Source organism: Dicentrarchus labrax, unplaced genomic scaffold (genome assembly GCF_905237075.1).
Source record: "Dicentrarchus labrax unplaced genomic scaffold, dlabrax2021, whole genome shotgun sequence".
NCBI classification, from domain to species: Eukaryota; Metazoa; Chordata; class Actinopteri; family Moronidae; genus Dicentrarchus; species Dicentrarchus labrax.
Genome location: NW_026136719.1, coordinates 1,393,399 through 1,407,617, shown reverse-complemented (window position 1 = coordinate 1,407,617; position 14,219 = coordinate 1,393,399). Strand labels below are relative to the sequence as shown.

General features: G+C 40.5%; 2 protein-coding genes across 2 annotated transcripts in view; one reads left to right on the top strand and one right to left on the bottom strand.

Moving 5' to 3' along the window:
• Nucleotides 1-14,219, top strand: part of LOC127351009 (uncharacterized) — a 184,041-nt gene that overhangs the window by 52,277 nt on the left and 117,545 nt on the right. The gene's annotated exons all lie outside the window — the stretch shown is intronic.
• The window catches only part of LOC127351029 (tomoregulin-1-like), an 86,729-nt gene that overhangs the window by 15,919 nt on the left and 56,591 nt on the right, over nt 1-14,219 (bottom strand). Inside the window, exons 4-6 of the mRNA XM_051378190.1 lie at nt 9,200-9,229; nt 3,307-3,403; nt 2,091-2,239 (exon numbers count right to left, since the gene is read on the bottom strand). Of these exons, the coding sequence (XP_051234150.1) occupies nt 2,091-2,239; nt 3,307-3,403; nt 9,200-9,229 (276 nt within the window). The remainder of the gene's footprint in view (nt 1-2,090; nt 2,240-3,306; nt 3,404-9,199; nt 9,230-14,219) is intronic.

The window sequence follows — 14,219 nt, the reverse complement described above, 5'->3', positions numbered from 1 at the left end:
CAATAATGAGGCTGATTTATGGCCGAGATGAAACGGTCACAGTTGTGCAGTCAGCAGTGTGAAACAACATCAATCCTGCATTTTACTACATCAGCAAGTTAATGTGGAATAATGATCTCCGTCCACAGCACTTAAATAATGTTGGAGGTTGGAGGAATTCAACAGTGAGGAGTAATGTCTGTGATTCAGGGAGAATTCTACACTAAGATTTAAACTCAATATCTTATCAATAAATGTGAGAATTTCTCATTTTGGGGATTGGGAAGAAATCTGGGAAAGAAGGGAAGAGAGGTCAGAAAAGTAGGAAGGAAAAATAAATAAAAGGTAGAAAGAAGACAGAAAGAAGTGAAGGAGGAAGAAGGTGACAGAAAAACGGGGGAAATAAAGAATGACACAGGAAGAAAGTAAAACGTGGGATGGTTAAAATGAAGAACTGCCTGCCATTATGAATCCAGATTTAATGTATTCAGGCTCATATTTGCTCTCCACACACATGGGAGCTCTTACTGGGGCAGGTTGTCTCCCACATCACTTTCTCATTTTAAGAAAATTCTCCATTTTGTGTCACTGCAACTGAGGGAGCATTAGCTCAGTGGTTCCAAGACTTTTTCATACCAAGCCCCCCCCCAAGCAACAGCATTGAATCAACAATCCTATAAACAATAAGGTTTTTATATGTTGTATATTCTTTTATAATAATGCACATTACGTAATTTTAGCCACCCTGGAACCACCTGGATGCCCCAAAGTTGTTTGACTCTACCTGATGATCTTTCATGATTGGCGTGGTGATATTGAAACGTAACCACTGAGCAGTACCACTAGATGGCGCTCTGAGGCGTTCTTTGACTGTAGTAAAGGAAGTAAAAAGAGGAAATACTAAAGTAAAAAACCAAAACCTTTAAAGTAATCATATTTTAGTCTCTTCTTTCATCTGAGGATCACTGAGTGTTTGAGCCTGAATCGAAGAACCACTCACAGTCTCTCAGGGTCTATAAAACACTTTTTATTTACGGGGCAGTTATGGGCCTCTTTCATAATTCACAGAGGTTATGGCGGCCATTTTCTGAAGCTCAACAAGCCTGGATGATGGGATTTTCCAATTTGGATTCAATAAAATGGCGATAGAGGCATCAGCCGGTAGATTTATCTGGCTGTACACAAACTGAGGCATCTGATATCTGCTCTCATACACACTCCAGTCGGGGTCAAAGGTCGACACTGAGCGGTTAGTTCTGCACACTAAATCCACAGGAATCAAACTGTTTTCAGAATATCATCATTTACTCTTGGTAATAGGATAACAGCTTCAACAACAGCATGTCAAACCTCTCTATAGGTTAGGTTCATGTGGAAAAATACGAGAAAAATACAGGCAGGATGCATGAGGGAGGCAACTCCAACCTCCATGCTCAAAAGGCTCGACGAAAATGATGGCAAAAAGAGAAAAACGAGAAATTAATCGGAACCACCACAAAAAAAGGCTAAAACTGAAAAGAAAGGTGCATAAAAAGCCCAAATCAAGCTTTTGTGTATCAGTGAATGCCTCAGTTTTCAGCCTGTTCAGCGTGTAACACTCATCCAAGTACTCGTGATCACATTACTCGGTGAGGAAAATGTCCCTGCTCCCCAAAAACCTGATTTTCTTTCATGAATATTCTTTAATCCAACACTCCTCATTGGCTGAACAATACGTTGGCGTCAGAGCTCCACACAGTGCTTCCTGCCGGCCGCCACAAAGCCGCACGTGGTGCTTCAGAAACCTCCGCCTCCGCCTCCGCCCGGTCGCTCATGCACGTCAGCAAACAGCGTGATGACTGAGGGCTTAACAGACTGTGGGTGTGGAGACACACCGCCATGTTGGAGGTCGGATACCTGCACTATAAACCTGGTGATCTGTATTTTTCTCAAGTCAACTAAGAGCAAAAAGGGGGCGGGACTTATGAAGGGTCAATTAGCATAGTGGAGAACGTTTGCTATATTACAGTGTCATTCTGTGATTGAGGATAAGATTAACACAACAGCTTCTCTCAGACAACCTGCACACAGAGCCAGCCTTCACAGGTGATAATGCGTTTCATTAGACTTACCGGTGCACCGGCCCAGATGTTTAACGTCGATCTGCTCCTGCTTCATACACGACGCCTCTCGGACCAGACAGGGGTTGTTGTAGGAGTTCCCGTCGGTGGCACACACCGGGTTTTCATTGTGACCGCTGCAGTCGATGTTACAGATGCACCTGAGGAGAGGAGTCATAAGTCAGGACTGTTTCTTCTGTCTGCAGCCTGAACATGTTTCTGCCACAGCAGCTCTATCAGCACTAAATCATTAGCTGAAGCACACAGATACTTCTAAATGAAGACACGGCTCATTCATTTAGCACAGGCTCAGTGTCTGCACATAAAGAGATAAGTTTAATATATTTTGAAGACCTTTTTCAGACACGCAGGAGATACAATTCAGGGCAAGATTTTCCATTAATTCACAGATAAATTTACATCTTTCCAAACATCTGACTATCAGCAGTATGGGGAACTTCTTTCCCTAAAGTCCAACAGAGCATGTTTAAATTAGACTTTAGCTTTTTAGGCTCTTTTCCTCTCCCCGCATTACTTTCCACTCTATTTGTAAGTAATTTGTCTGACTTTAACTTGTGCAAATAAATAGATTTCGCTCTCAAATAGGCCAATAAAAGGTAAGTGTAGCAGAGCAAAGTGTGTTAGGGAGGTTAACATCATTTTGATGAAGAAATCAACTGATTCTAATTGAATACAAATATAAATAACTGAGGTTGGGACCATGCATATTCAAATTATACAGAACATTTTATGATGTTCTAACAATAATTCAATAACAGGTGTTTATTTTAGGGTTTTTTCCAATTGGGAAACCAAATTCAAACATACTGAGGTGTTGAAATGCACTCGTACAACTCGTAAAGCCAATCCTCAGGAACAGTTTTGGTTTTTTGTTTTGTTTTTTTCAGGACTCGCTCCTCTGAGTGGACCACACAGCCCACCTCCACAAATACAACAATGTATCACATACCACATGTGGACCACATCTGGTAGTCACATAAGGCCCATATCATCAACCAACTGTATGACCATAGCTGGTCCTACTCTGGCTCTATGTTGGACCAGACCAAGTTCCAATTTTGTTACATTAATGTTACAAATGTCAAATGTAACATTGATGTGAGAAGTTAGTAGCTCGCTAAACAGCTGATAAATACATAGCTGACTGGCTCCGAAGCAGCCCTCTGCTGGGTGGAAACAAGGTCCTGCATTAGAAACATTTCCTCACCAGACGTCCTCTGAGTCTTCATCACACTCGGCTCCATATTTACACGTGCTGCATTTGGTGAACTTCTTCCCAGCGTCAGAACCCGAACCTTCATCGTCTGTGAAGAAGAAATATCGATACTGTAATGTAAAGTTCTCAGCTGTCATCACAAGAAAAAGAAAACTGCAAATGTTTTATGATGAAGAGAATGACTTCAATATGTTTATTATAGGCCTCAATGGTACAGAAAACCATTAACTCCTAAATCCATCAATTATAAATTCTGGGGTTTATTAAGAGTAATGGAATACCCTCAATCAAATGAATCCTGTTATTATCCCGTACTGTTTGAAGATGTGGCATTTTGAATAACGTATAAATCTTTATTAATTCATGAAAGATGAAGAAAGTAAAATAAGTCTTAAGTTATTCTTGACAATTAAGCAGAGAATTTAATTTAATTCGGGAAATTAAACACATTTGGGGAAAACGTGTTTGGAATTATAATTAGAAACAGGACAGGAGACAGAATCACACTAACAGAGACATGTTCATTATTGTGACACTTTGCATGTTTCGTCTGGCTCATCTGTAACGACTCTTTTCTCCTTGAACATTTAAAAAACTCTTTTCAGTTTAACCTCTGTGTCTTGGCTGCACTGTTTCTGCTTTACCAACTTTGCTTATGCATATTTTTCATCCTTGAACAACATAATCGGATTTTATTATTATCATTTCCGCACTTCTTTCCAGAACAGCGACTTGATTTCATTTCCAAAACAACCTCCAGGTCACATCAGTTTCTGTTCCGCTGAGCGCCGTTAACACTGATGACACCGTTTCCACCATCAACACGCGACATGGCTCACACGCTTTTCCATCAGACACAGCTGAGTGTGTGAAGAGACTCCTGAAGCTTATCGGCCAAATGGAAACAGAGCCACACATTATCATCTTATGATATTATTATTATTATTATTATTATTATTATCATTACAGGGGATGCGTTTAATGCCATCTCGCATGGCAGCGTTCATTTTCCAGCAGAGAGCGAGTTTGGAGCAGACGAGGCAGTAACAACCAGAACATCAAATATCAAAGAGCCGCGGGGATTATTCATGGCTGCCTTTCATCAAGGGAGCTGTTTTCATGATTCATCCAGTGTAATTTTGTAATGTAATAGAGGAAAAAGCTATCAAGAGGAAGAAAATTAATCCACAGAAAATGGCATGAAATGTAACGAGCATCCTGCAAAAACTTACACCTTAAGTCAATAAAACGCTGTGTTCAGACTTAAAATGATCTTCTTTCCTTAAATGTTATATATGAGATTTAAAACATTAATATATCAGCAAACAGCTATTCTCTATATACAGAGTCACATGGTGTCTCTCTCCCTCTGCCTGTGTTGTATCGCAGCCTCTCTGTGGTTTGTTTCCATAGCCGGTCTGCTCCGACTGAAACTGCTGTTTTTATCATCTACGTCGGTGAATTAAGGATTTATTTCCACCAAACCAGAGTTGGTGATTGTTGGAAACACTGACAGAGAAGATTTTGGTCAGATGTATTTAGTTTCTGTCCCATTGTTTTGGTCTGAGATGCTGGTGCTCTAGTGCGACATCCAGTACTTACTTACATACTTTTATCTGAATGCTTCTTCTAAAAAAGAATGGAGAAGTCTCACTCTGGAAGAGATTTCTTCTCAGTTATTGAATGAAAAATGCGACTTTAAGAGTGTCATGAATAAAATGACTTGAGAGGAGGGATGCACAAGTGTGTGTGTGTGTGTGTGTGTGTGTGTGTGTGTGTGTGTGTGTGTGTGTGTGTGCATGAGAGAAAGGGAGAGAGAGAGAGAGAGAGAGAGAGAGCCTGCTGGCTGACAGATTGGCCTGCTGTGTCTGGATGTATTGAACATGGAGAGCTCAGCCGGGGCTCGGAGGCTGCCGATCGATCGACGAGGATCTACAGCAGAGAGGCTCTTTGTTTGTGCTCGACTCTGCTGACAGCGTGCTGCTGCTGCTTCACACACACTCAGCCCACAACCAGATAAACCACGACAACATCGCCCATCATGGTCTCCGTCTAAAATATGAACCGTGAGACCAGGTTTGATTTGTCAGGGGTGTGTGGAGAGGGTGATGGGGGGTTAAGGGAGTTTGGGGGCTTGTTGTCTCATCACTTATCATTACTGGACAACAATAATAATTCTGTTGTAATGATCACTTCAGAATGAGTCACTAAGTCGTCAATATACAGCAGCTTGGTCCCTCTAGCATCAGTTGTGGAGTCTAACTGAACATTGCATATTAATTGTTGCTAACTTCCCTGCCGAGCCCTGCATGTGCAGAACTGACCCTCAAAGGGGTTACACTTGTTACACAGTAATTGGCCCTATTAGCTACTGTAGTTGGACTGTGAGCTACTGGTTACCAGTACTGGTTTGCTACACCACTAGCACAGGAGCTTTGGCCTACCTGCTTTTCAGGTTTTCAGGCCCGGGATTGGGGACACAGCAGCTGCTAGGGAGTGGGGGAAGAATAAGCCAGACTCAAAGTCGAGTGAGTGGGCAAGCAAGCTGAGCTCAAGCGCCCGGTTACCATAGCCAGGAATAAGTTTAGCTTCTGACACCGTCTGAGGCCAGGTGAGTTGATACGTGTTTTGAACAACCAGACTGTGTGATGTTACATTGTGTTGAAATAAATGAACTAAATGTTCAGTCTCCTTGCTGCTTGTTCTGACAAATTCACAATCATTACTGCTGCTTCCGCTGTTAAAAAATATATATTTAAATATTCAAAGTTCCAGTGTGTAACATTCAGGAGGATCTATTGTCAGAAATGCAATATAATATTCATAGGTATGTTTTCATTAGTGTATAATTACCTGAAAATAAGAATTGTTGTGTTTTTGTTACCTTAGAATGAGATGTTTTTATTTACAGACACTGCAGGTCGCCTTCCACAGAGTCCACCATACTGAACCATCAGGTTTCTACAGTAGCCCTGAACAGACAAACCAATCACTGGCTGCAGGTAGAGCCTTTCTCCTACATCACATCCCAGGTCACCAAATACAGACACGAGCAGTGTTCAGTTAGTTGCAAACTGCAACTTCACAGCTAGATGTCACTAAATCCTACACACTGGTCCTTTAAATTAATATCACAAACATTCAATAACTAGTCGACCATTGGTAGTTAACAACTACTGTCAGCTCACCTAAATGGAATGACATTGTTAATATATTTAATTCCACCTGTGCTTTTCTTGCTTTGACAAGTCAAAATGTCTGCTGTGAAAAGGGTCTGTGACTTCACCAGCAGCTCCAAACCCTGCAGCAGCACACGATGATGAGTGGTTAAAAGCTGACAGGATGATTCACAGCATAAAGTCCCAACAACACGAGGACGTTTCTTCAGACCGATCAGCTCACTTCAGAGAACTCATCAACCAGGACTGAGTTTTTATTCTCATCATCACATCATTTTCTGTGAGGCACTGAGGCTCGACACAGAGACCACACAGTACACACAAAGCCAGAGACGACACACACACGGTTCACATTAGCAGGCAGAAGAAGGTTAATTAGATGTCGACTGAAAAGGTTAAAGGATCAGAACAGATCAGCACAGAAGCAGCTGCACAAGATTGTACCTCTTTATTTTCAGTCTTCCTTCTCCTTCTCCTTCGTTTTATTCAGTATAGTCAAATCTTAACAGATGTATGATTTTCAAACATTTTAATAAGATTAGGACTCTTAGCCACACTGATTCAAGCTTTTAGATGTAATCGTAGGTCATTTGAAGGACAGACTCCATGTTTCTAATGGCTGCTCCATTCAGTCAAGGCTCAGCATCAGAACCGACCTGTAACCTGCATTTATCTCTAACTCACCTCTGGACTGAATAAATATTCCCCAATAAATAAAAACGCAGTGACACTTGCAGATTGTACAGGTAAACTCAGTGTTTCTAAAACTTCTTACACCGTGTGACGCCTCAGAAAATATCAGGCTCTCCCATTACGACCATTATGTTCAAGGTTAAAATACAGCAGCGTAGGCCGACCCTATTCAGCTACAGAAGCAGGAGGCAGGTTTATTCCTAATAAGATTATTTATTGTTGAATCCTGAAAGGAACCGGTTCAAGAACCAGAGCTAATTTGGTGGAAAAGAGGTCCTCCTGGTCCATACTTCTCTTCCCAATAGTTCCTGACTGATTAAGGATGTATGATATCGAAACTTAACAGATAACATAATTACCAATTCATTAGTGAAGTTCTACAATAACATCATAGTCACATTCTACAGGCAAATAATGAAGTATTACAGAAGACCAGTAGGCTGAATCAGTGCATTTATATTAGTCAACAAATGCTATAAACAATATAAGGTGAATGTACATTTTTAATAAAAAACTTGTACAGATAAGACTATCCATACCTAACTCCAGAATTCACAAACTGTTGTCTAATAAATACAGCCCTTCATGTGAAGGTCATACCACAGAAACGCTGAATGAATATTTTCCGCAGTAATCGTGACAGTGTGTGGGAGTCGCTCATTGTTCTCAAGCTGCACCTTCCTCTGACACACCTGTCACACATTCAGGTGTGCAGAGAAGTATTTTCATCCAAAATGTATTTCATAGTATTATGTGTTTCAATTGATTTATTTCATTTAGTTCATATTTCAGAGATTCCCCTGCCTACCACTAGAATCCGCTCACCTACAACCAGAGGTACACGTACCATAGTACCATAGAAGCAGTGCTATAAACCATTTTCAGTTGTGGTTTGTAAGCTGACACAGCTAGATACCTTCATTAATAATTTAAATCTGCTGACAGGATTTAACTAAGTGCTTTTCTGACAGTTAAGAAAGAGTCACAGTTTATACACTAAGACCATTTGTAAAATAACAGCCACCTCCAAACTTCTCCTTCATGACAATATTCGAAGAGTAACAAAGGTAGAGAGGGAGTGCACATCGGCTGTCTATCAAAAAACACCTCTACCAAAGTTCGGACCGACCCTTCAACCGACTCTTCAGATGAACCAATTTGACATGCCGGAATTGAAAACGAGTGCCTTCTGAAAGTGCAACAGAAAAACAATCTCTGCTTTTACAAAAATAGGAAAAATAAATTGTGCACAGAAGACAAATTGGAAGGGAAAAGGTGGAATTGTCATCATCATGTACCTCAATCTGCAGCACCATTTGATTTGACAATGATTTCAGGTCACGGACTCACAGAGCTTCTATCATCCCCATAAAAGAGGCGCTTTTAAATCCTTAATACCTCTAAGAAACTCAGTGGAAACAGTTTTAGAGGTGGATGTGTTTTCAGTTGACAGGTGTGTACATGTTTGGAGAGCCAAAGACAAACAAAGACGAGAGCTTAAGTCAGGTTTAATAATTTATCTCAGTGCATCGCCTGCAGGGGAATCACCAGCTCCTCCACTCAGCTGATGCCCTTCCACATGCAGATGGAGGAGATACCGTCTCTCCAGGGACGCCCTCCAATTAAAACCCCCCAGCAGCCATATTAAACAACAAACACTGTGGTCGGCGCTCACAGATGGTCGCAAAATGTCTCTGTTGCCAAATTTGGCAGCGGCGAGGCTTTCAGCTCGACTCCAACGAGACAGAAAATATCAAACTGTTCATCAGGGAGGCGTTAATGGAGAGGCTTTATACAACCTTTATTAGGGAGTTAATATTCAACGAGATCTTTGAATGGTGCGTTCAGGCTTCATTCAGCCACGTTCAGACATCAACAGTGATTAGTTTCTTCACAATACAAGCAGTTACTGTTTGTGGGAAGCAGATAAACTGTAATTGATTTGTGTTTGACCTGTCAAAGTGATGCAAAAAATGAAATCTTTAAACAGCCCAAAGAAGAACAACACTCACCGTCTCCGTCTCCCGAGCCAGATCCAGGATCTGTAAAGACACAAGAAACACAGTCAGTTATCTCTTCATGAACTATTATTAAGCAGTTATCAATGGGTCAGATAATAATTACAGAAGATTGGTCTCATCAAGCTTTATTTATGTCTGTAGGTGGACTTGCAGTATGTTTAATCCATAGACCAGACAAATAAAAATGTCTGTAGTCTCTGTGATGTTGTGAAGGTCAGTGTGATTCACAATCTTGGTAGTCTTGACTAAAATGGGCTAAACGTGGAGCGTGGGTGGAGCTGTGACAACACCCACATGTCACTCAAATCATCCACGCCTTAATTCTGCATAACTTTAAGTCTTAATATAATTCAAAGCAGTGAGTTGTATAAAATCTCTCGTCATGAATGGGGAAAATTAGCTCTAGAGACCAAAAGTGTTTTTGCACCAGGCTGTCAACATGTTTGTTTCTGCTGTAAAGTTGGACATTTTAATGTGGGGTTTTATGGAGATTGGCTCACTGCTGGAGCCAGCCTCTAGTGGCTGTTAGAGGACCTGCAGGTTTTTTTGCTTCCATGATGACTTTACAGCCAAGAGGGGTTGGCGCTTGAAATTTTTTTTACATAAAAGTTTCTGTAACGTATATTGACACATTTTACTCGTTTGATACTCGTACTTGTAAAAGAACAAAAGTACTCGCTGTACCGTAGTTCTCAGTTAAGAGCATTATATAATGGCTGTGTGTCACCACTCTGCACAGAGTGGGTAGTAATGGATTACAAGTAACACACGAGTAGAAAGCTATTTTTTTAAGTAATGAGAACTACTCTTTTTTAAAACCGGACTTCTGCTCTTTTCTCAAAAATATTTTTAAGCCAGTAATCTACTTTATACATAACAATATTTTCCATTCATACCTTCATTATAACTAGTCTGCTAGATCCACTAAAATGTAGTCAGCTAACATTAATGTTTTTTTTAATGTTGTCTTTAATTCAATTAAAGAAATTAATTAATTTCTTAACCTGGTACTTTTTCACTTTTACTTGAGTCATTTGTTGTTTTATAAATGCAATGCAACACGCTGGGCCGGGAGGAAATAACTGACAATTTGGAAGCACACAGTTGTGTATTGCAGCGGGTCTAAATAAACGTCCTAAAGGTCTCGTTGGCTCAGCTCTGCAGCTCCATCAGGAAATGGACTGACAGTATAAATCTTGGCGCGGCAACCTTGAATTAAGAAATGGATGCTGTGTTTGGAGTTTCTGGCACGCCGTGGCTGCATTAAGAAATGGACACCGGCTGCTTTGTTCAATTAAATTTCACCTTTATCTGCAGAACTTCTTTACAAAGTCATGATGAGATTGTTTTTCATGGAAAAGGAGGCAGAAATGGTTGGAGAGTGAACAGAGATATTAATGATTCTGTCAGCGTGTTATTGACTAAATGTTAAGAGTTTGATTTCAAACTGCGGGTGGAACTCTGCTTTAACCTCTTAAAAAGAAAAAAAACCTCTTCCTGGGTGTGGATAATGTTCATTTAGTAATGAGAAAATCGTTTAAGTGAAAAGATTTAAACTCTTCTTCTTTATCCATAAAAGCCTCTGAAGCGAGGAGGTGAAACATCCTGATGAGGAAAAATGCTTTAAGTGATTAAGCATACCAGTTGTTTAACATGAAAGCTCTCAGTGGTTTGGGGTGGACAGAGATGCATTGTTACGTACTCCCCGTCCACAAATACAGGTCACAAATATCTAAGATTTGAGATAAATAAATATGAAGTTGTATTGATCCCCTAGAGGCACATTTATTTATACAACAGCACATAAACAGACCTGAGAGGTAGGAACAGAAAATATATATATATATATAAATAACAAATAAATCAAAGTTGGGACGAGTGTCTACAAATGTGATGTATGTGCAGGAAGGATGGTATAGAGAAGGATGTCAGGGGAAAAGGTAAGTAAGTAGAGAGTAAGTAGGAAGGAAGGTTTAGCTAGAAGGAAGGAAGGATGGAAGGATTTAGTGGGTAGTTAGAAGAGAGGAAGGTAGAGAGGAAGAAAAAGGAAATTATGCAGGTAAAGATAGGAATAAGGGATGGGTAGGTAAACTTTATGGGTAGAATACATTGAAAGTTTTCAGGTGCTTTAAATTGAATCCACACATTTCATCCAGCTGATAAAAACAAGCTGTAACTAAGATGAACTGTAGATCTGAAGATACAAAACTGATCAATAAACTTCACAGTTTATGAATTAAAGAACAGCTCAAACACTGAGAACAGAATCTCTCTGAATCGTTGTTAAACCAGACAGAATGTATTTGATCTAAAAAAAAACACCTGCAGCTGTTTTTGCAACCCGGATAAACAATGAAAGATAAATGGAATTATATTTTTTCATCTATATGGTATTGATGAAAATATGACAGAAACAAAAACCAACACACTTTCACGCCCAACTCGTCAAATACTGCTGCTTGATCAGTGTCCCTCCACTTCAAAATATGACTCTGTAGGCAGTGTCGTGTCTGAAATGCTGGCACTTTATCCAGGTTGACTACCCTTATTTCTTACTGAGTACTGCCACCTCTCTTAAGCATAGCCGTACCCACCACAGAGGTCCAGGAGGATAACTACTTACTCACTACCTAACCAAACTGCAAGAGTTTCACAACGTTACTTTTATTTTCAAAGTGTATAAGAGAATATTTGACCACAAACCTGCAGACAGTTAATGAACAAACAATAACTTTGTGGCCCTCTGCTACAGATAAACTGATCCTCCCCTGCAGTCCACATGTGTAAGTCACTGTGAAGTTTTGTCTGGTGTTTGATAGATAATGGACAATAAAATGAGCCTTGACAAGATAAAGACTAGCTTTATTTATTTATTTCTTGTCCAGCTCTTTGTGCCTCTTTTGAACCTTGAAGGCAGGTGTGACAATTTAATTCATTACAAAAAAATACACCTTTAAAAAAATGATCCCAAAAGCAAACACAAAGGTCACTTGTAACCCAATTCCACGTTCAATTTTCTGTTAAGTTCATGGTTGGAAACAGAAAAAGAATAAGAGAAAGAGCCAAACAATGTTGACAATAACAAAAGAAACTTTTGTTAGATGCAGCTTCAGTCATTTCACAAACATGCATCCAATCTATGAAGCCAAAATATTGGACAAATGTCCACCTGATGATGGTGCTAGATGACAAGTCAGAAGATCACCAAAGTTATTACAATTCATCCTGAGGGGAACATGAATCTCTGAACCAACGCAAATGGTAATCCATCCAATAGTTGTTCAGACATTTCATTAAAAAACACGGTGGCACAAAACATAAATTCAGGGGAGCAATAGGGTCAATAAGATTCATCATGAACGTTTGAACCAAATTTAGGCTGGACCAAAGTGGTGGACCAACAGACCGGAACTAACAGAGCCATGGTGCTAGCATGCTGAAAAAGAACAATGGATAATTTTTGTTGGACAACCCAGTATTTCGGGAGAGAAAGCTGTTAGGTAACCTTACAGACAAGCAAGAGGCTCCGCTTCTAAAATGCTCTTGATGCGATTTGAAGACGTGTGCAGAGGCGACCTCATAAAGCCGTACCACTGCTTACTCACACACCAAAAAAAAAGTTGTTCCAATACCAGTATCAGAAAGGCCTCCGATAAAGCCTAAATGCAGGATTAGGTATTGGCTTGTACGCGTACCACATCATACCTGACACGGGACCCCGCTACTTCCCAGGGGGTCCTTGTCTGACTGTCAAACTGGAAAGTAAAACAAATGTATACGTCATTCATTCATTCTCTGTATGTATTTGTTCCTGAGACAGAACATACAATGATAGCTATCAATCATATAAGTTGTATCAGATTGGTTTTGAAATTGGAATTGAGAAGGAAAAAATGGTATCTGAACATCTCTATAAAAATTTCCTTTTAATGACACTTGAAACATCCCAGTTTGTCAAACGTATTGGAGAATCTTGTACCAAAGCTTCAAAAGGTTATTAAAAGTTTATAGAAAGCTCAAGGTTAAGGAGGAAAATGTTTTTTTCTGGTCACATCTGTGTGAAATTTGCTCTCTGCTGCAGGCTCCCATCCTCTCTGTCTCTTTCAACAAGCCAATAAAGTCAAAAAGCCAACAACACAAGTTTTAAAGAGTAATAACTCCAGCCTGAGGCTGGTGTGGAGGTTCAGACCTTCAGCTCTGGAGATAAACCCACTGCTGACCTGTGCTCAGACCCCAGCGGGAGAGTCTCAGCCTCCCTACCTCCCATAACCTCACAGTCGGATTGCTGAAAGAAGCCAAATCGCTACATTTCGTCGTTCTCCTCTCCTGCTTGGGGAAATAAAATCAGCTGAGTATTCGCACCGTCGCCTCGGCTCGCAGCCGACGAATGCTCCAATTACAGGAAGCATAAATCTCGGGTAGAGGAAATTGCAGAAGGACAGGAGGGAGGTGAGGGAAGCGGAGGGCATATCGCAGCGCTGTATCCCCGGTGTAACGGGTAATAAGAGCAGAGTGCCGGGCAGTGCCTCTTGGGAAATCAGGCCACTGCCCCTGCAGATGGAGTTGACCGCCGCCACCACCACCACTGCTGCTGCTGTAGTGTTACTATAAGTTTCCCCAACACATTTCTCAAGAGTGGGATGAGAAATCAAACCCTGACTGGCCTGCAGAGACGTCTGAATCTGCTTGGTGTTTGATGGGAAAACACGTTACATACGTTATGTAACACGTTAGCGCATTGTTTCTAGCTTAGCATGGGTCTAATTTATGGCTGCTGATCATCCAGCTGCTGACCATCCAGCTGTTAAGTATTAAACCTATAAGGTATGTGCATCGTCATAAAACCATGCCTGGTGGAATTCTGCCGTTATTTTCAGTAAAGTTAGATTTCAGTGCTCCAGCATACAACGATAGTTCACAACAGTGTTCTTCCAACTTTGTAGCAACAGTTTGTTTGTGTCTTTGTTGTTGGTGCAAATTATATTCTCTTTATTTGAGATTAAAAATGTAA